Source organism: Triturus cristatus, chromosome 5_1, assembly GCF_964204655.1.
Source record: "Triturus cristatus chromosome 5_1, aTriCri1.1, whole genome shotgun sequence".
Classification (NCBI taxonomy): domain Eukaryota; kingdom Metazoa; phylum Chordata; class Amphibia; order Caudata; family Salamandridae; genus Triturus; species Triturus cristatus.
Genome location: NC_140587.1, coordinates 684,154,635 through 684,178,028, shown reverse-complemented (window position 1 = coordinate 684,178,028; position 23,394 = coordinate 684,154,635). Strand labels below are relative to the sequence as shown.

At 44.7% G+C, this 23,394-nt stretch overlaps 1 protein-coding gene across 1 annotated transcript in view; it reads left to right on the top strand.

Moving 5' to 3' along the window:
- Positions 1-23,394, top strand: part of SNTG1 (syntrophin gamma 1) — a 2,687,950-nt gene that overhangs the window by 1,329,294 nt on the left and 1,335,262 nt on the right. Inside the window, exons 8-9 of the mRNA XM_085605648.1 lie at positions 3,295-3,338; positions 3,426-3,467. Of these exons, the coding sequence (XP_085461774.1) occupies positions 3,295-3,338; positions 3,426-3,467 (86 nt within the window). The remainder of the gene's footprint in view (positions 1-3,294; positions 3,339-3,425; positions 3,468-23,394) is intronic.

Below are 23,394 nucleotides of genomic sequence, written 5' to 3'. Positions count from 1 at the left end.
TATATACACAAATAGCAAAGAGTAGAACATATATACATAATGGTTAGGAACACCTCACCGACTGAATTTGCATCATCCTTGCCAACTCAAGCTTGGGAAGCCCGTCAAAAGCCCAGGAGGAGTTTCAATCAGGACTCAAGTTCCGTCACCTACACAGCAATACGTCTATTCTGTGGTGAACTTCCACCTGGCCCACAAAGGTTCCCAGCTTAAATATAATTACTAAACGTGAGGCTAAGCTTCTAGAAAACTTCGCCCCTTTCTCATTAGAAAAAAACGAGTTGGCTGTACCCGTCTGCGTCAAGGCCAAGATGGAGGCTGGCCAAGCTCCTGTATTTTGACTCAGAGGCAGAGTTGTACATTCCACTGACACTTCCCACAACATATTCCAGTTCACTCTGGTCAGTGAGGAGCAAAAAACAAGGGAAGAGCAGAAACCTGCCCTCCCCACTTTGCAGCTATGTGCGAGCAGCAAGGCAAAGCCAGACATGAGGCCATGTCAAAGCCAATAGAAAGCACTCATAAGCAAGGCAAATTTAGACATGAGGCCATGTCAAATCCAATAGTCAAGTCAGAAAACAAGATGACATGAGGCCATGTCAAAGCTAATAGTCAAAGTCAGAAAACAAGATGACATGAGGCCATGTCAAATCTAATAGTAAGAGCTCATAATTCTCACCAATGTACACCACAATGCACATGTGTGCATCGCTGCCCGCAACACTGCACTTTGAAACCAAAGAGTACATTCCATACTTCTCTCTCCCTATCACGCTTTCAAATGCACATCCCACACCTTCTATTGTTGGCAAGACTATTCTAGTCCATGACAGCTCCCACTTAAAGACAGCAAGATTACAAGACAGAAGAGAAGCAGGTATATGCAGGACTGTCCTATATATCCAGGCTAGGGAATAATAACACACTAAAGTCAGTTAAAATGGTGGTAATTGAAGGTCATCATAGGGTGCCAAACCACAAGAGTGGCTCTTTCACTATAGTGTATATATGCACACGCACACGCACACACACACATATACATAAGTACAATTAGATTGGATAAGATTGTATTACATTTTATTCTTATTTTATATTCTGGCATAATTCTACAGATAGGTACAGGCCTCTGGTGAGAAAGTTTAGTCTTTCAGTTAGAATCTTTAGACTTTCTTTGTTCACTGGTGCAATATTGTATATCTAGGGTGGATATATTTACTGAATTAGAATTATTTTATTGTTTTACTTTCTTGTTTCAGTTACATGAAAGGAAAAATAAAATATAAAAATGTACAGTGTTTGAAATAGGATTATTAAAATAGTATTGATATAACAAATTGACATATAGACCAATGGCCTCAATAGTCCAATTTAGATACAAAAGCTTTAGACCATTTATACAAATAATTAAAAGAGACATAACGCTTTTCCTGGGAACACACATGATTTAGGCATAAACTTTGAAATTATAGAGACTATTAGTTGGGAAATAAAACAGTAACTTCTGTTAATCAAGCGTCAGAAGTTTGATCTATTAAGGAGATTGTGCAGATACTCACCAAAGGCTCATAGGACATATAATAATATACAGATGCATGCATTTGAGGCAGAGAGGTTAAGCAAATTAATGTATGCAACCTCAGTGAAGACACAACTTTACTTAAACCAAATTAAGGAAGGAATCGCTTTCAGATCAAACTGTAAAAATGGGTTTAGCTGGTGGCTGGAATGTGAACCAAATCTAATTCTGTACAGAAATCGACATGGTAAGCAACTTAAAAAGTATGAATTGCTTTAGAAATATATTTGACTTTTAAGGCTAACAGGTGTATGGCTACTAGTCAGTCCATCTGATAGAGATTTCACCTTCTTCCCAGCCAGACACAATTGTAGATCCAATGTTGAATATATTTTAGATATTTATAAAACAGCAGAGCTGATGATATGGGCAAGTCATCCCATGGCGGACTCTGTAAGCATGCAAAGGAAATAACATGGTGCAGTCATTATATTCTCGAAGGTGACAGCAATGAAACACAATTCTCTCCAGCCTGATGTCCATTCCATGCAAAGTAGGACATATGACTGCAGGGATGGGTGATAAGCAATCAGGTTAACATGTGGCAAATGTACTTTTCGACTACACAGGCATGACTAATAGGTCGCCTGACATTACCGGATGCACACTTTTTCTTGACATGGGTAAATTTACAAGTATTACCAGATTGGGAAATTATTTACAGAGGGCACGTGACCACTCACACATTTTTTGCAATTGTTAATCCGTGTGAATAAATGTGATGCACTGTAGCCTGATACCTTATAGAATGGAATATGGCTTGAAAAAGGTGGAAGGCAACATGTGGAGGTCTGAAAAACCAGACAAATGGAAATTCCTGGTTGAAAAGTATAACACCATACAACGGTAATTGATCTTGTGAATGGGAGCATTCCCAAATTAAGAAGGTAAAGTAATACATGAGTGCAAGCACTATGACAAAGTTTATTAATGATGATATCTTATACAGGAAAATAACACTGATTAAAGCGAGGCAACTTTATTTGAGTTTATGTATGATATTCCACACATATTTCCAATTTACCATGCTCTAGTCCTGTTCTCCTTCCTTTTTTAGCAGACTATGTGATCAGAGAGGATCTCACAATAGTCACTTTCATTTTGACAAAATAATGCATTGCCGAAGACACGTATACAGCTTAGCATTGTGTGATAACGTGAACACCTGATACTTTTATAGGCGGCATGTAACTCCTATTCACTTGTGTATGTCACTGCTTATTAAATTGATAACTGCATTTGTGTTACTTGGCAATTATTTCTGAGGTCAGACTCCTCTTATCATAAAATGACTATTTATTAACCATCTTTCTTCAAAATGAAATAGACATTACAAATTATACACTTAATATCCTTAAATGGAAGTTGTGTCATCCATAACTCATACACAACCATGTACTGAATTAATAGATATTTCCTGAAGAAATTTTGGATTATCATATTCCGTTTATATTATGCTACAGAAAAAAACACCCTCAGTGCAAGAGAATAATACAGTATAATAGTCCTGAACTACCGTGTGCGCAAGTTCAGGAATTAAAGGCAGATTCAATTAATGAATTGGCAGTATTCCTTGAAATAACACAGTGGCGGTAGCTTCAATACTCAAAACGACTGCTCAGTATCTTGCACAGAATGGGTGTTTCAATTAATCCCCTTATCAATTTCATGTTATTTTTATATCCTTTTATTAAAAAATTATTTTTCTTTTGCTGCAGCTGAACTCTCAGGCCTGCTCTTCATCGGAGACGCAATATTACAAGTAAGCCCTGTGTGTTGTTTTCTCTGTACAATAACACCATTTGTTTCAATTGAAGTAAATTACATGTTGAACCTCTCTTACTTGCAGATAAACGGTATTAATGTGAGGAAATGCAAACATGAAGAAGTGGTGAGCTATCATGATCTTTATCTTAAGAATGAGCTGTAAGCTATTGTGAAGTGGCTGGCAATATCACTGTTATTACTTTGTGCTAAGGGCAAGACTCTAGGAGTTTGATATCCTCAGATATAAGTCTCTTGTTGGTCCTTATCCCACTAGACTATTTAGGCTTTCTTGCTGAAATAGAATCCTCCACATGAAGCAAATGCATATTCTGATCAATATAGGCTATAGAAATGCACAGACAAAGCATCACAGGAAATACTTCATGCTAAGCTTTTTGGAAGAGCAATTAACACGATTTCCATTAACACGAGATCTGTACTAAGTTACAACCCACACATGACAACTACAGCAGCGATTATCTAACCTCAAACCAGCTACTCCTCCAAGTTTGTTGATGTGGAAGGCTTGTCCTACTTCTATTATACTGGCTGCGTTGTACCACTTTACACATGATCTCATTTCTTCTGAGCCCTTTCCTGAAGGTGTGTATCCATTAACAGAGTGTTGCAGTTGAATTCTGGCAAATTTAAGAATTTGCCATGTGTTGGTTTAGTTTTATGGCTATCCACTTCAAATTTTAGTTTCTATATTTGATTATCAGGCAGATGTTTCCCACCTTCAGTTGTGTTTCAATATATGGTTTCTAGTATTCAAAGCCTTTTGGTACATACTATTCTGACTCGCTATTAGGAAGGGATGCCCTTGTCACGCCCCTTCCTAATAGAGACTCGCAAATACTATTTTGTGAGTCACGGACTCGCAAAATAGTGTTTGTAAATACCACCACCCTTTTTTGTGGTTGCAAACGGGCCAATTTCCTGTTTGCGACCGCAAAAAACTGTCATACATCTTGCCCCAGGTTCTCTTATGAGGCCTCATTATGGAGGTAATTAGAAGATTTTGTAAGTATCTCCTTGAGTAGTGTGAATCCCTCCCCTCAAAATTGCAGAACAAGATAATAATAACATGAGAGAATAGTTACATAGAAGTCAAAAAGACTGTGTTACATAGGTAAATTAAGTTTTAAGTACAAAGGTAAACGTGAACAGATTAATCATATTCATTAATGAACAGGAACTGAATATCAGAAATCCAGTGGTGAAAAGGATTCATTTATTCCTTTACTCTTCACATTATAGAACAGGTATTCATCAAACTCAAAGATAGCCAGTGAAGATGTTTTTCCCACCGTAGAGGCAAACAAGCCTGGCGTTTTTCAAGACTCAAACATAGATTCAGAATAAAAGTAAACATTACAAAAATCATGCATTTAAAGAAAAAGAAACCAATTTTACAGTTACATAAGCCGCAAGTGTAACATCACATAAATCATAAAGATAAAACATAACAGGAAAGAACTATAGAGATAGGTATACTGATGTGCCCACAGCCAACGTGAGAAAACAAATATCCTAAAAATGATGTCGCTCTTATACTCAATACAAGAATTATTTGGTGTGATAGACAATCTTTACCTCCTATGCCCAAATTAATATATGTGAAGCTAAAATAGTTCAGGGGACATCACTCTATAGAGGAGTTAGCATATGTACATAAAAGTCAATCTACCAAATCCGAAAGTAAGCATCATGTAATAGTCTAGGAGGGAGACGAGAGAAAAGAGGTAATTAGTTATAAGTTTATCAGGGACCGATTATCCAGTGGACTAAGATTACAGCATGCCTGTAAAATTTCCTGAGAGTATACGCCATTCTTATAGACTTAATCATCAGTGCTGTAAAAAATGAGGTGTGATAGTAGTCACAAGACGATAGCATGTTTCCCACTAATTAATAGTCAAGAGATGGGGATGCCGTACCATTCTTACTTCTCTGTATGTGCGGCCCTAAATATAGTATCCCTAACATCAGGTAAAGTCATATCTCATGCGGTGTGGTCAAGAAGTGCCATTTTAAAGAAAAACTATTAAAAGAAGTTATATAACACGGTTGCAATCAGTGTTAATCTGAAAGTAGGGATGTGATCACTTGGTTGAATTCAGAGGTGGATATATTGAAGTGGCATGGAAGTTGATATACTGTTATTTGGAACGTACTGTAATCATATTGGGATTATATATATATAACCTACTGGCGGTTGCCAGCAGGTAGTTATAGTTACAACCATGGTTCCATATGAAAAGTGTTTTTTGACTTGCCTATATCTATAGCGCTGGTTGACAAATCTTTACACATTTTTCCCAAAAAGTGCTTCAGTGATTCTTATTGAGACTGGAAAATTTTGGGGTGATCGGTCAAGTAGGGGCCGAGAAAAAGAGAGGGTCAAAAATTACAACCAATTTAGCAGAAGGGTAGATATTAATCTTGAGATGTTCCTTTTTCTGATTTGTCATAAATCTATTAAGTAGTATTCAGTATAATCAAAATTTGTATATATAAGGACGCAGATCCTCTGAGGATCCGACAGTCCCCGTGCTCAAATCTGAATGGCTGTCAAAACTTCAAACCAGGAAGTTTTGCCAGCTATCTTGGGACTTAGCTTCTGCCGAGTCCCAATAAAAAACATAAAAAAGAGAAGAGCCATGGTAGAAATACTCTGACCCCTTGGACCTCTAGGGACCCCACCAGGGCAAAAAAAATATTTTCTGACAAAACATTCTGGCAAGAACCGTCCTGGAGCCATGACTCCCACCGAAATATAAGAATAGGAAGCTCGGGCATTCTGCGCTTCTCTATAATTTAGCCCCTGGGTGGGCCTGGTCCCCGGGGCATGTGTGTATAAATAAAATAATAAAGGAGGGGGTGCCCAGGGCCCCCCTCTATGTGCCCCGGGGACCACCTTTCCGGGGGTTTATTGAAAAAAATAGGCGGGTCTCACAGATCCCTATGCCCCGGGAACCATCACTTCTCTGGGGCTATTTTATGTGTAATGGGGGAGCCTCACGGACCCCCCCGGGCCCCCCTGGGCCCAGGGGGGACACCTCCTCGGGCCAAATTGTATTAATTAAATGGGCTGTTCTCAGCCCCGGAGCTGCCACCTCCCCGGTGCAGGCCCTACGAAATGAAAGGAGGGCGACATGCGGCCCCCTCATGGAGCCATAGATGGGCCTTGGGACAGCCACTCCCCAGCTGGCCGGCTCCTGCTATGTCCCAGAGTGCTTTTAACTGCTCACAGTCCACTTCTAGCAAACAAGAGCAGTAAAAATGCTCTCACTTGCTGGAAGCAGAGCAGTTGTCTGTTTTCTTACCTGCAGTCAAGCGAGCAGGGAAACGGATGAATTGCTTTCAGACACAGGGAGTTGCATGTGTCTGAAAGCATTGCAGGCTTTTGCAGGAGGCATGGGGCTGGAAGGGACTGTCGGAGCCTTGAGGCTTTCTCCATGATCCCAATGCAGACTGGGTGCCCTGGACAGCAAGGACAAATGGCTGGGCCCGGGTGTGGGGTCCGCAGGGCCGAAATCAGCCTGGAGAGGAAGGATGTGCTGTTCCCCTCCCCCATTTCTAAATCACCAGACCCTGGGGGTTTGGGTCCCTGGGGCCAGAATCGGCGGATGTATGATGATACATCGCGCACGATTCCATCGCGTGTGTTAACCACGCGGTGAATACATTGCGCAATCCAATACATCGGCATTTTTAACATCGTACGCTGTTGCAACGCGAATGCGTTGATGCCTATAGGCAAGTAGGAAACATCGCCAACGGTAACATCGGACGTCATAACATCGCGTCATTTGTGATGCCGCCTCTACCCTGCCCCCCCCTGCGGTCCCCCCCTTACCCATGATGGCAATTCTTTTCTTTCTATTCCCCTTTTTTTTTTGGTTTGGTGTGTATGTCTTTCCACAAAACACGTATGCTTTAGGCACACGCTCAAAGTGCAAGACCTCACCATCTTTTCGCATTGTATGTTGTGTAAAGCATGACCCCGCCTCTATGCCTTGTCCCCCATGCCCCCCCCCGCCTTTCCCAGTCCGGGAAACCTTTCCTTTTTCTTTAGCTCCAATGTATTTTTTTATATAGCGCGAACCCGACCCGAAGGTATTGGAGCGCTGTACATGAGCACCGTATTTACATTACATATTTTTGTTCCTATGTATTTCTGCCCTCTAAATACTTAAAGCTTGACCCCGCCTCTAACCCTTGTCGCGTATTATTTAAATCTTCACCGCCTCCCACACGCTGCGCAATCTTGGCATTGTTTTTGTGGGTCCTATGTATTTCTGCCATATTTTGAAGTGTTTTTTGTGTCATGCCTATTTCTTATAGTCTGCGTGTGTTAAAGGTGTTTACTTTTTCCATTGTATTCCCCCACCATATGATGTGCGCGCCACTCAGAATACAGCCAAATCATAATACAGAACGCGCGTTGCGATGTCAAAGTAATTACGTATAATGTCCCCCCCCCCCCGCCCTCCCCCCCCGGAAAATCTTCATACAGAACGGCAAGGGTGTCACTCTCAAATTTCGTCAAAGTAATTACGCATAATGTTCCCCCCCCGGCAAATCTTCATACAGAACGGCAAGGGTGTCGCTCTCAAATTTCTAAGTGCGTGTATTTGTAGTGTCACTCTCAAATTTCGTTGCGATGGCCGTGTTAAAGAAGCCATCAGCACCATTATTGCAAACATCTTCTCAGTGACAACCAATAGTGCCACGGAACCTCTGACTGAGAACTATACATGCAAAGCACCCAGATACTAAGACCTACTGGTGCAAGAAATCTCATTGAAACATGGCATTGAGAACAATTAGTGGAAAGTATCCACATACAAAAACCTAGAAACGTAAGCAAATAGCTCATATGACAAAGCGCGAAATACCCTTTCATCACAAACCATTACTGTTAGATCATTTCTTACTTAGAACTATATTTCACGATAATGTCTAATTGAGCACCATTAGTGCACAGCACACTCGTGTTGAGAACCATTACTGCAAACTATGTTTCACTTAACGCCCTGGTCCAAGAGACCTCACTGAGAACTGCAAGTGCAGAATCATGCCTCACTGGGAGCCATCAGTATAAAATACCTTATCACTAAGAGTCACTAGTGAAGAATAACACATACTGAGAATCGCTATCACAAGAAAGCCCCTCATTAAAAACCTTCCCTGCGAAATAACCTGTTATTGAGAATGATTTGTTTACGATAACATCTTATTTACTATTTATCAAATTTAAACACCCAATATAAACTGGCTATATGTAACCCAAAACAAAGTAGAAACCTTGTCATAGTCAAAATGAACAAAACCTGTAACTTTATCATCCACAGCTTTTAAAACTTTCAAACCCTAAGAAGAGGAAGCGTTTCAGCGGATTGTCAAAACCTGAGCATCCATCATCGTCGTCTTTCCTTTCCCCAAATCAACCCGTCATCTCCGTCAGCACGAGCCACCTCCCATGTCATCGCAGCACACGTTGTCATTGCTAGCCATGTAAATTTCTATGCGCATTACTAGCATGCGTTCTAAAAGCATGCGATGTCAAGCCTCCTGTGATGTGAAAGTCGCGTTGCAATGGCAGCGCATGAAAAGAGAGTCGTTGTAATGGGTGTTTCCCGAATTGGCCCAAGGAGGAGGACCATGCAGCCCCCCTCCCCTATTATGAATTTGAATTTAAAATTATTTATACAGCGCACGTACACCAGCGGTTTCATGGCGCTACAGCTGACAGAGGACTGGGCAGGGGAGCCGGAACTAAGTAAGAGAAAAATAATCTGTTAATGAATTAATTGAAGAATTTAGCAAAAAGATGTGCCTTGAGCTGTTTCCGAAAATGCGGGTAGAGGGTTAAAGCTCTAAGCTCAAGAGGCAAAGAGTTCCAGAGGACCGGGGCGAGGGTCGCAAATTTCGAGCCTCCCCATTTCTTTCTCCGGAACCGTGGGACTGTAAGGAGGGATTGGGTAGATGAACGCAGTTCCCTGGGTGGAACATAACGGATAATCTCAGATGAGATGAAAGCCGGTGCCGTGCCCAGTCGTGCTTGAAAGGTGATGGAGGCAAGCTTAAACTGGACACGAGCAAGCACAGGAAGCCAATGTAGGGACTTTAGGAGGGGGGTGATATGGTGAGACTTTGGAAGTTTGAACACCAGGCGCGCCGCCTGGTTTTGGATCTGCTGCAAACGCCGGAGACTATATGCGGGTATACCCGCATATAGGGCGTTGCCATAATCCAGGCGGGATACGACCATGGCCAGGGTGATCAATTTTAAAGCATCAAATGAGAAAAAACGGGACACCTTGCGTATAGTGCGCAGTGAAAGAAAGGAAGAAGAAACCACAGAGCTGACCTGGGAGTGAAGGGTGAGTTGAGAATTGAGCTTAATGCCTAAAGTTTTGACTGAGGTAGAAGGAACAGGTGGGGGACCTAGGGAAGGCGGCCAGAAGAGAGGGGACCAAGGGTTGGATGAGCCACCCGTCAACACCAGCTCGGTCTTGTCTGGGTTGAGTTTTAGATGGTTGAGGTTCATCCAGTCCCGGATATGAATCATGATGGTTTGGAAATTAAGAACAGAATCGGGGGAAGAGGAAAGATTAAAGACAAGCTGGAGGTCGTCCGCATAATTAAATACGGTGACCTCCATTTGTTGCAATGAAAAAATCAGAGGGGAAATATAAAGATTAAATAGAAGGGGGGAAAGGGAGGAGCCTTGGGGGACCCCGCACTGAACGTTGCGAAAGTCCGCAGTAAAATCACCCAGGCGAACTGCCTGGGTACGGTCCCTCAGGAAGGAGGATAACCAGACCAACGCGGTGCCCCCGATCCCCGCCGCCCCGACACGGGAAAGTAAGATGGAATGATCCACCGTGTCAAAGGCGGCTGAGAGATCGAGGAGGACCAAGGCCTGGGGTTGGTTGGTATCCATTCCCTCCCTGAGGTTATCAAGGACCGAGAGAACTACTGACTCCGTAGAGTGTGCGGGGCTGAACCCGGCCTGGCGGGGGGCGAGAGCCCCGTTCATCTCTATGAAGGAGCTCAGGGCGCAGGTGACGTGGCGCTCGAGTACTTTCGCCAGGAACGGCAGAAGGGAGATGGGGCGAAAATTAGCGGGAACTGCGGGATCAGCGCCCGATTTTTTCAGAATGGGGACAATGACTGCGGTTTTAAGTGGGTTGGGTACCACGCCCTGGGAAAGAGAACTGTTAAGGAGATGAAGGGGGGGGTCTGAACAGCTGATGAAAATATGACGAAGAATATGAGCCGGGCAGGGATCTAACGGGGAACCAGATTTGACAAGTGGGATTATAGCAGTCAAACATTCCTTAGTCAGAGGTGGGAAGGTGGTGAGTTGTCCCTTGGGGGGGGGGACACTGGGGATCCACAAAAGTAGGGGAAGGAGGGGGAATGTTAGCTTTGATGGTGACTATTTTCTGAATGAAAAAGTTATTGAGGGAATGACAGAGTTCCTGAGAAGGAGTGGGCTTAAGAGAGGTTCTGTCCGAAAACGCCAGATTGTGTACAATCGAGAAAATTTCCTTTGATTGGTTTTCGGCTGCGAGAATTTTGGAGGAAAAATAGATGGTTTTTGCCTTCAGGATATCCTTTTTGTATAGAGTCAGGACGTTGATGAACTCCAGTCGTAGAGAGGGGCAGTAGTTTCTCCTCCAAGCCCGCTCCGCACGACGTACGGCCAATTTAGTGGCTTTGAGATCTTCGTTAAACCACTGATTGGCGTCCTTCTCTCGTTTGGTTGAGACCCGTTTCAAAAGGGCGATGGAGTCACGGCCTGAGGAGAGCCATTGTTCAATGGCCGTGACCTGAGAACGGGTGGATAAACCTTGCAGGGAAGGAAGAGAGGTGGTAAATAGGGAGGATAAGCTTTCGGGATCTACTCGTCCCCAGGCACGAACCCAGATGTTTTTGGAGAGTGGGGGATTGACCGGGGGTGTATGGGAAGAGCAAAAGAGATCAGGTGATGGTCAGACCTTGTACAAGGCGAGATGGTAAGGGACTCTACGGGGCAATTTAGGGACCAAACCTGGTCAAGAATATGACCTTTGATATGGGTGGGAGAATGGATGTGAGGTATGAAGTTGAGCGAATAAAGAGTATCAGAGAATTCCTTTGAGGATGGGCATTCAGCTGGGTCAGAGGGCCAAAAATTAAAATCACCCAAAAGCAGAATGGAAGAGTTATTAACTGTGATGGTGGCCAAAACTTCCAAAAAGTCAGGGAGAAACAATAAGGGGGAATGAGGGGGGCGATACATAAGTATGCAAGTGAGAGGGGGCGTAATGGAAGTAGTGCGAATAACTAAATATTCCGTGGTAGCGACATCTGGCAGGGACAAAATTTGAAAGGGAAGGTCGGTTCGGGCGATGACCGCCACCCCGCCCCCGGCTCTACCATTTTGACGGTCTGCACGGAGGGCGTAATATGGAGCTGGTAGAGTAGCCAGTAAGGCAGGGAGGGAGTCATCACCGAACCAAGTTTCCGTTAAAAAAAGAAGATCAGGGGCATGAAGGTCCAGCAGTACCGAAAGTTCGTGAGCATGGGCTACTGCAGACCGGGTGTTCAAATAGTATGCCGCCAAGGTTTTTGAGGTAACAGGAAAAACATTACCTCTAGAGGGAAAAGGGGGGGCAAGTTGGGGAGGGGAGATGGCGGGGGGAGCAGGCAGAGACAAGCCAAGAGACGAAATACGCGAACAGGTGGAGGCTGATAGCGACCATGGGCCCCGGAGGCAGCGTAATTGGGCGGGGGAATAGGTGGTAAGATGAGCAGAGTGACGTGCCCCTAGTCCCGGACAGTCGCGGACGAGCGCAGACGAGCTTGCCTTAAGCGCGCCATCGGCGCGCCATCGTCGCGCCCGCTGCGCTCGTCCGCTGCGCTTCCGGTAGGGGCACATATTTTATGGTAGTGAAAGATGGTAGCCGGGGGCGTGGCTATGGCTGTGGGCGTGTCTAAGGCGCCCGGCCAGTCACGTCGAGGCCCTGCCTACGTCAGCAGTCAAACAGCTGATCGGGGGGAAACTAGTGCAGGTACGATGGAAACAGATTATTTAGCAGGTTTTAAAGCAATTAACACAATAGCACTCTGATTCCTAACTCCCGGCTGTGCCTCAGGAGATACAGCTGAAAAAGCACCGCGCTCGCGATCAGCGCGCGTTTTTAAGCAGAGGGGGGCGTGGCTATGGCTGTGGGCGTGTCTAAAGCGCCCGGCCAGTCACGTCGAGGCCCTGCCTACGTCAGCAGTCAAACAGCTGATCGGGGGGAAACTAGATAAATGATAAATAAATGATAAATAATAAAATTAAAGGCCTGGCCCGGAGGATGGGGACACCGGGACTGAAATTGGCCCGAGAGCAGGGCCACGTGGCTGTCTTCCTAATTAAAAATACATTGAAAGGCCAGGTCCCAGGGGCTAAAATCAGCCTGGGGAGGGGGACAGCGCGGCTCCCCTCAACAATAAAAAATAAATAAATCAATCAAAAGGCCGAGCCCGGGTCTGGGTTGCCCAGGCCAAAATTGGCCCAGGGAGGGGGGCCGTGGGCCTCTCTCCCTCATTTTCTAATGGGATTCCTGACCCTGCCCCCTTTGTCTACAACTCTGCAAATGTACCTTATGGCACAATACTGGTTGGGAGATGAAGTCCCCTTGGATGTTGAGGCTCCGTATTAGGGGCAAAAATCCCCTCCTGTTACTTCCAGTAAGTCCCACACAGCAGGATTGCAGAGAGCTGGGTCGAAGCCCCGCCTCCTTTGTCCACCATTCTGCAAATGCACCTCCAGGTGCACTAGTGGTTGGGTTATAAAGTTCCCTTGGATGCTGAGGGTCCTTGGAGGCCAAAAATCCCTCCTGTTACCTCCAGTATGCCCCACACAGCGGGATTGCTGAAAGCAGGTTAGAGGCCCTCTCACTTTTGCCATCCACTCTGCAAATGCACCTCCTGGTGCACTACTGGTTTGGGGATGAAGTCCCCTTGGATGCTGAGGGCCCTCGGGGGCCAATAACCCCACCTCTTACCTCCATGAAGTCCCACACTGCAGGATTGCTGAGAGCTCGTCGGAGGTCCTGCCCCTTTCTCCACCACTCTGCAAACATGCCTCCTGCCACAATACTGGTTGGGAAATGAAGCCCCCTTGGATGTTGAGGGTACTTGGGGGCCAAGAACCCCTCCTGTTACCTCTATTAAGTCCCACACAGCGGGATTGCTGAAAGCTTGCAGGAGGTCCCGCCCTCTTTGTCCATCACTTTGCTAACGCAGCTTGTGGTGCACTACTGGTTGGGGAATGAAGTCTACTTGGATGCTGAGGGTCCTTGGGGGCCAAGAACACCTCCTGTTACGTCCAGTAAGTTCCACACAGCGGGATTGCTGAGAGCTGGTCTGAGGCCCAGCCCCCTTTGTCCACCACTCTGCAAACATGCCTGCTGGTGCACTACTGGTTTGGGGATGAAGTCCCTTTGGATGCTTAGGGTCCTTGGGGGCCAAGAAGCCCTCCTGCTACCAGCAGTAAGTCCCACATAGCTGGATTGCTAGGAGCTGGTCAGAGGCCCTGCCCTCTCTCTTCACCATTCTGCAAATGCGCCTAATAAATTGAAATTCACTTCAAAAACCAAAGGTCACATGGACGTTATAGATTTGAAACAGAATTTTAAAAACTCAGAAATTCACACAAAAAAAAACCAAAGTAGACATTATAGTTACGCTCAGATTGCACTCATGCAAAACCATAGAAATTCAGCAGTTATAATTACCTGAGCTAACTATAACTTACACCCCTGCAATGCACTTACAACATCACATATTAAAGCAGTCATGACATTGCAAGTGACATTACTGATGACGTATCAAATGGCATCACTGATGACATCATCCAGTGAGTGTAAGGGCTTTCTGAGAGTTTATGAGTGTTAAAGATATATGCTAATTTACTACGAAAGTTAGATTAGTACATTGAAGAAATAGGGTTTTAGGTGATGCAGACTCTATGAGTGGTGCCCTAAGGATTCTTGTAAGTCCTCCAATCTGCTGGCACTTGCTGTCCATTAATTGCAACCTGATGAAGAAGGACTCCCCCTGGCTCTGCTCCCCCACTATTGCTTTTGTTATGTTAAATGTTACATGTTAATGAGATTTATAAGAGCGCACAAATACCCGGAGGTGTCCTTGCGCTAGGGAGTGCCAGCCGCAAACTCGCCCCTAGTACTGAATGAGCCAGGTTTTTAATTGCTTTCTGAAAACTGTCAAGGAACTAACATTCCTAAGTTGAAAGGGGAGGGAATTCCACAATTTCGATGCACCATAATAAAAACTATGGCCTCCCCAGTGCGCCGTATGAATTCTTGGTACCAACAGTAATCGTGCCCCCATAAACCGAAGGTGTCTGGTCGGTTGGTACCATGTGAAAAGATCCTGCAGAAAAGATGGACCTAGGTGATGCAGAGCTTTAAAAACAATACATAATGTCTTGAATTCAATGCGCCGAGATACTGGAAGCCAATGGAGATTGCGAATTTCATTAGAAACTGAGCTGTGTCTGGGGATGTCAGACAAAAGGCAGGCTGCCGAATTCGGAATCATCTGAAGTTTCCTCAGACACTGCTTCTGGGCGTTAAGGTATAGGCCGTTACAGTAGTCTAACTTAGATTGAATAAGGGAAGAAACTACTGTTTTCCTGTTGTCTGGGATGTACGGAAATATTTTCCTTATTTTCTTTATGAGAAAATGTGAGGCAGACACCACGGCATTCGTTTGATGGCAAAATGTCAATCTATTGTCCATTAGCACACCCAAATTCTTTACTTTAACCACTGGCTTTGGTGGTAGGCCCAACTCCGCTGGCCACCACAAATTATTCCAGGGGGGCTGTATACTGCCAAAAATCAAAACTTCTGTTTTATTGGAATTGAGTTTAAGGCAGTGTGCCGTCATCCATCTATTGATGGCACTCATGCAGCATCTAAACTGCGAGGCCGGGGAATGTTGAAGTTTATGTGCCGCTATCACAATCTGGGTATCGTCGGCATACGTGGTCAGGTTGAACCCAAATTCCCGGATGAGAGGGGCCAGTTCGGAGACGTAGATATTGAACAATGAAGGGCTTAGCGAACTGCCCTGTGGGACACCACAAGGTAGAATGTAGGGATCTGAGTTAAAACCGTCGATAGATACGGTGGATTTTCGATCAGTGAGAAAGGAGGCCAGAAGTGCCCGCGCCACCTCTCCTACTCCCAACTTCTCCAAACAACTTTGCAAGAGGGAGTGATCCACCGTATCGAAAGCAGCGGATAGATGAAGAAGCACAAGGGCCGCCGCGCCTCCTCCATCCATTACTGCTCTGATCTCTGAAGCTTTGATCAGTGCGGTCTCCGTACTATGATCTTTGCGGAAGCCGAACTGGGAATGATCCAACAAACTGTTCGCGTTAATAAATTGCGACAATTGATTGTTCATAATTTTGTCCACTATTTTCGCAGGCAAAGGCAGTCTAGCGATAGGTCGATAGTTGACGGGATTGGTGACGTCTAAGGTAGATTTTTTTAATAAAGGCAAAATAGATGTCTCCTTCCACCAGAGGAAAACATCAGATTAAAAATATCTGAAAGACCTGGACTCACCAAATCTGCCAGTCCTTTGAGGAAAGTCGGTGGACATGGATCCAATGGTGAACCTGATTTAGATTGATGTACATATTTTTTTACTTCATCTAAGGAGACCGGGGAAAATGCAAATAACGTGTGATTAGTAATGTCTGAGCCACATGAGTGTGGAAATGGGCAAGAATCAGGAGCCTCCTTAAATGCTTGAAAGATTTCTAAGACCTTAGATTTAAAAGTATCTGCGATGTCGTTGCAGAATTTCTCATTGACCTTCCTGCCTGTATTATTGGGTGTAGCCAGTTTGTTAATCACCGCAAACAATTCCTTGGGTGAATTAGCAGCCGAATCAATCTGTTGTGTAAAATATTTTTTCTTTTCTAAGTTAAGAAGTTTTTTATAGTCAGAGAACGCTATTTTGTAAGCTAATTTACCCGGCTCATCATAATTTAAACGCCAACGCCGTTCTAGACGGCGGCACTTCTGTTTTTCTTTCCGAAGACGTTCAGAAAACCAGGGGGCAGAAGACGTAATCCTATTGCCTGAAAATGTTTTTAAAGGTAGGAACCGAGGCGCTAACTGCACCCAAAATCCAATTAGTGTAGTTAGTGACGGCTGAGTCCACCTGGTCCTGAGGGGGAGGGCGAAAGGTTTCCAGGTAGGTATAAAGGGATAACGTATCCACTTTATTCCAAGCTTTACAGGTGGAAGCTGGCCGTTTTGTAGTGCCACCCTCTCCCACCCTAAAAAAGGAAGGTTGAACTTAATTAGTGAGTGGTCTGACCACGTTAGCGGAAGAGTTTCCTTAACCGTGAGGCCGTAGGCTGAAGAGAAAACACCATCCAGAGTGTGTCTAGCTATATGTGTCGGTGACTGCACCAATTGGGTGAGTCCGAGTGATCTTAAGGTATCTAGTAACCCCATTGTGTCTTTATTTTCTAACTCTTCCAGATGGAAGTTGAAGTCTCCAAGAATAGTAAAATCTGAATTTAAAATAACTGGCTCAAGCAAAGTGTCCAGATTGGTTAAAAAGGTGTTGCGGGTGCCTGGAGGACGATAGAGAAGAATCCACTTAAAGGTCACTTTGGGATTGAGTGTAAACGAGAAATGGAGAGCTTCATAAGATGGAGTAGAAACAGGATGGTGTGTAACCAAAAAATGATCCCTAAAAATAATAGCTACTCCACCCCCTCGTTTAAAAGACCTGTCCACTCTAATAGCTCTAAACCCAACAGGTGTTGCAGTAATAAAGTCGGGGTCTGATGCGGCATCTGCCCAGGTCTCTGTTATAAATAATTCATCTAGACCCAGGCTTTCTATGCAGTGAGCGATTTCATACCTGTGCTTACCCAATGATCTGGCATTAATAAGGCCACCAAAGAGCATAGATTGTTCATGTGCGATGTTGTTCGCTAGACGCTGGGATAATTGCAAGGCCAAGACTGGTTCAGGGTGGGGAAGGACAAAACCACAAGCACAGCTTGCTGTGCTAACCCCAAGACGCATAGAACAGCAGTTCTCCTTACCTTGCTTGTCTAAGGCACGCAATATCCCATTCGTATATTTAATTATTGGTGGGGGCCACAATACAGAGTTCTGGGCCCTAGGCACGGACTTGGCGCGGACGGGTGCAGATGGGCTTGCCTTAGGCGCGCCTTCTGTGCGCCAGCGGCACGCCTGCTGCACGCGTCCACTGCGCGTCCGCACCATGAATGTTTATATCCCTTCCGACGAATGCCAGAAACGCATCCTCACCGGAAGTGAGATGGCCAGAATACTGTGTACTGAAGGGTCCGCCCTCCGCTCAATCGGCACATCAGCCGTGGCGGAACAGGGCGGCCCTGACAACCAGCAAGAACAGTGCTAATGAACGCAAGGAGAGTGAGGAAGAGCTCAAGTGAAAGTAAGTCAGTGCAATAATGTTAAAAACAAATTAAAACAGATGAACAGCTAAAAAGAACCCCTAGCAGCCACAATCCTCCCCGCAAGTCGTAACAGTACAAAGATATTTAAAAAACAGTGCCAAAAATATTTTAAAAAGAGATTAGCAGCTAAACAGGATCAGATGTGCGAGGCGCGAGCAGGGCTAGTTAAGTCCGCTGCGCGTCCGCACCATGAATGTTTATATCCCTTCCGACGAACGCCAGAAACGCGTCCTCACCGTAATTGAGATGGCCGGAATACTGTGTACTGAAGGGTCCGCCCTCCACTCAATCGGCACATAAGCCGTGGCGGAACGGGGCGGCCCTGACAACCCGCAAGAACAGTGCTAATGAACGCAAGGAGAGCGAGGAAGAGATCAAGTGAAAGTAAGTCAGTGCAAAAATGTTAAAATCAAATTAAAACAGATGAACAGCTAAAATGAACCCCTAGCAGCCACAATCCTCCCCGCAAGTCGTAACAGTACAAAGATATTTAAAAAACAGTGCCAAAAATATTTTAAAAACAGATTAGCAGGTAAACAGGGTCAGATGTGTGAGGTGCGAGCAGGGCTAGTTAAGTCCGCTGCGCGTCCGCACCATGCATGTTTACATCCCTTCCAACGAACGCCAGAAACGCGTCCTCACCGGAAGTGAGATGGCCGGAATATTGTGTACTGAAGGGTCCGCCCTCTGCTCAATCTGCACATCAGCCGTGGCGGAATGGGGCGGCCCTGACAACCAGCAAGGACAGTGCTAATGAACGCAAGGAGAGTGAGGAAGAGCTCAAGTGAAAGTAAGTCAGTGCAATAATGTTAAAAACAAATTAAAACAGATGAACAGCTAAAAAGAACCCCTAGCAGCCACAATCCTCCCCGCAAGTCGTAACAGTACAAAGATATTTAAAAAACAGTGCCAAAAATATTTTAAAAACAGATTAGCAGCTAAACAGGATCAGATGTGCGAGGCTCGAGCAGGGCTAGTTGATTCATCCACGATCATTTGAGGAGCCTCATTAGGCCTAGTGATTTGTTGCATCCTCCATTCCAAGAAGTTCTTGTACATGTCACATCAGCCAAGTAAAATCCGGCTACTCTTTCTTTGAAGGCTATACTCACACATGGTCCTCAGAACTGCTTTCTTCATGCATAAGCCTTGAGGGACAGCTGTGGATATTCGACCTCTTGCTTGGGGACCAGATGGGCTGGACAAGGACAAAGAACAGGATCAAGCATATACACATTGTTGATTCCCATGTGCCTTGGAATTCATTCAGGCAATGTTGGTCCTTTTTGCGTTCTCCTGTCCTGAAATTGACCTCACGTCATGAAGGTCGAAACGTCACCGACTTATATCAGCTAAATTGGGACTGTTAATTATGACAAGATTTTTCATTATTTGTGTTATAAAGAAAACGTTCATGCATAATATTGCTTCCAAAGAGCTTCCAAGAATACGCTTGATGGAAATGGCCTTTTTGCAGGGTTATTCCCAAGTTATTTTGCTTCTTCCTCCTATTTTTCCTGACCTGTTTTTGTTCGCTTAAGGACTATGGGCACTTTACCACTGCTAATCAATGCTCTCTGTATGAATTGATATTATGATTGGTTATCCATGACTGGCATATTTGATTTACTGGTAAGTCCCTAATAAAGTGCACTGAGTGCGCCAGGGCCTATACATCAAATGCGACTACTGGGCTTGCCAACCACATGAGTAGCCCTGTAAATGTTTCTAAGACCTGCCACTGCAGTGTCTGTGCTCGCAGTTTTAAACTGACATGTCGACCTGGCAGGTGCATACACTTGCCAGGCTCCACCCTTCCCTTGCTTTTCTTACATATAAGGCACCCCTTAAGTAGGCCCAAGATATCCCCTTGTGCAGGGTACTGTGTATGTGAAAAGTAGGACATGTACTGGTGTGTTTTACATGTCCTAATAGTGAAATACTGTGTATATTGTTTTCCCTATTGAAAGGCTATCCATCCCATAGGCTAACATGGGAGTTGCTTTGTAACATCTTAGGAGTAAAACTTTTCAAAAGGGCTAGATGGAGAAATGGAGTTTAGGCTCTCTGAACTCAGAATTTATTTACACATCTTTTTTGGGACATGGATTTGAATTGTGGGTTTGAAAATACCACTTTTAGAATGTAGGAATTTTCTTTTTTAACCAGTCTGTGTGACTCTGCTGTTTGTGTATTGATTGTTTGGTTTTGGAGTAGCAGGAGCTGGCAATGTGCATAAACTGTAGACAGCCACAAGGGGCGTTGTGGTGTGTCCTGCCTTTCCTGGGTGACTCATAGCTGGGCTGAATAGACCTTGGCTGCATTTATAGTGTTGGGAGGAGTTTTATTTGCACCTGAATAGGCTTGGTCTACTTTGCACAATGCTATCTCCACCTCCTGTGGTCATACTGCACCAGAGAGGACGGAACTTGTTTGGACTTGGCTCAGAGACCCTTGTCACAAAGAGACAAAGAGAAAATGAAGTATAAGTATTAGATCTTTAACCCCAGAGCATTAGATCACTTCTGGACTCAAGAGGAACCTCTGCCAAGGAGAAGCGCTGGAGAGCTGCAAGGAAGAGTACTGCCACTTTGCTGTATGTTATTTACTGGGTTGGCCTATAGTTGCTGCTTCTGTCAAGGAGAGGAAAAAGACTTGAACTTTGCTGTGAACCTGCTTGAAGAAGAATCTCTAAGGGCTTGTGCTGGCCTCCTGCTTGTTCTGAAGTCTCAGAGCCCCAAGACTTCACCTGCAACCCACTGACCACCACCTGGACTCCTCTGTGGACTACTGCATTTAAAAGGGCACCAATTCCAGTTCCTGGGCCCTGTGAATTGTGTTTATGGAGCTGCAAAGCAAGAAAAACAACTCTGATGCCAGTGACGCCATGACAAGCACCGAAGCCAGGGGCATGGCTCGTGAAGTGCACAACACACCACCTAGCCTGCACCACAGCTCCAACACGCTTTGACGCCTGTAGTTATCAGCCTTCCTGATGCCAGCACTCGCACCGATGCCGTCCCTGCCATCGCCTGCATCCCATTATCGCGGAGCCGGTAACGGATGAGGGTGACTTCACAAACTCTTCGACAACTCATCACCTCACCAGAATTGACGCCGTGCCACCGACGTAGCTTAGCTTTCCCTGTCCTGGATTCGACACCCCGCCTCTCCATGCCAACTGGGGACCAGCCTTGCCTCGGCACCGACGCCTCACCTCCACGACACTGTGCATCGTCAACTGAGTTTGTTTCCAAGGTACTGTTGTATGGAGCTCTTTGTGACTCCGTGCCCGAAGCCGCGCACCTCGCGGTTGGAGCCATACGTTGGATTTATGCTTGTCACAATGTCGTAATAGCCCCATAGGAGCTATTTTGTTTCTACAAGTTGTATTTTTGAAATAACTGTTCTAAAAGTATATCTTGATACCTAAATGTTGGATTCTTGTTATTTTGGTCTTGTTTAGTTAGGATAAAGATACTTTATTTTTCTAAATTTGTGTGGTGTCCATTTGTGGTGTTTTCACTGTGTATTTGGCTATAAATACTTTACACATTGCCTTTGGGATAAGGCTGTCTGTTTGTGCAAAGCTGCAAAGGGGGTAAGCAGTGTGTAACTCCTTTACCCTGACTATAAGGTAGGATTACTAATTGGACAAAGGTTCATACCGCTCCCATTAGAGACCCCTATTTCTAACAACGCTGTTTCACCTTTCTTACGTGTTTCAATTGCACCATTTAAATGCTACACCAGCACAATGTGTTCACTTTGCACTTAGTACACAACCTAAAAGCATGGGTGATGCTGCATTATAACCCTTGTAAAGTCTAAGTCGATGCTTTTTCTGTTAATATAACTACATGAAAACAAAATGTTGAGACTATGTGTTTGTTTGCTATTAATTTACTGTCTACAAATGGTACCCCTTCATTGAATCCCATTGAGGTATTGTTGCATTATACTGTACCCACACAGGTCGCAACTGGGGATACAGGTTTCTCCAGTAGTTTCAAACATCTATAAGTGAAAGCATGCAGTGAGGGCTCTGTGAGGAAATAAATATCTCACCATTGTTATAAGACTGACAGTTTGCTGCTCATGACACTATAGGGAGAGCACAGATATGCAGAGCTCTTGGCAACAAGTGACGGACATTAGCAGAAACTTAAAATTGCAGCAGTCTCACATTTCCCACTTCAAGACATGACTAGCACTTCCATTCCAGACTTTAGCAGGGCTTTTGGGACTTGTAGTCCCAATTGTATAATGGGATAAACAGGACAACAAGTCCCAAAATGCAGAGCAAACACCTTCTGGACCTGGGAAACACGATGTCTTCAATATTTCTTCAAGAGTGAAATTTCTATCTATTCCAATCTCAATGCTCTTACCTTAGGTTGTAGGAGTTTGTGCTGGACCAAGGTTATTTCGCCAGTAGCTCTTGCTCCAAATATTGGAGTTATTTTTCAGCACAACTATTTCAGTCTTGTCAATATTCAACTTCAGCTGGTTGTTTGCCATCCAACTAACAATATATTTGTTGGTGCTTTGGAATTGGGGTGGGTGTTGTTCATGCGAAATGGCATTTGGGAATCGTCTGCATAATTATATAGACAGCAACCAGAAACTGTCAAGTGAAGAAGGTTGTGGAATTCTACATTTTAGTGCAGTCCCTTTGGCTGTAAAATTTCGAAGTATTATTGATTTACCATGATTCTCTAGGAAGGACATAATCCACTCTAGAGATTTCCCTGCACCACTGCCTCAGATACATGATCACTTGTATCACGGCTTCACATGAACAACCTATTCAGCTCTTTGAGGCAATAAGTATATCTCTAGTTTCTTGCAGATAGACCTGCCATAGCAGGTTCAGCCACAGAGGAGCGAGAGTAGTTTGAAACTACACACCTTCCTCCACTGAAGGCTACGGGGCTTATTTATGAGAGCCCTCCGTCACATTTGCACCATGACGCAGGGGTCTCATTTTGATTTATGAAGCCATGGAAAGCCCCCCTGTGTGGCTTTGAGTTGCCTCATAAATCATGAGTAAGGCGACACAGTGCAAATTGCTGCGTTGCCTTACTCTGCACCCAGGAGGCATTCCAATGGGTGTTGTGGTGGGTTTTCCCATGCTACACCCATGGAATTTGACACTGCCTTAGTTTTACAAAGTAATGTAAACTTAGGGAAGTGCCAAATCCCAATGCCTCCCGAGGTGACGCGTAATGAAGTTAAATTCTTTTATTTCTCCTCGTTTTTTCCCTCTTTTCCTGTACCATGGTGCAGGGGTGCCTACGTTGACACTAGGCTGTCAAACTGGCACTAGCTCAGAGAGAAAGGACAGGAATGCACCGTATTGCTTAAAAACAGTGCATTACTGCCCTTTCACTTTGGTGAAAGGTAGCGCAGCACGGTGCCTAGCTGTGCTGCCCTTCGCTAAAATCCCATAAATAAGTCCTTACATCTCTTCGGTAGCCACGCTGCATTGGTAAAC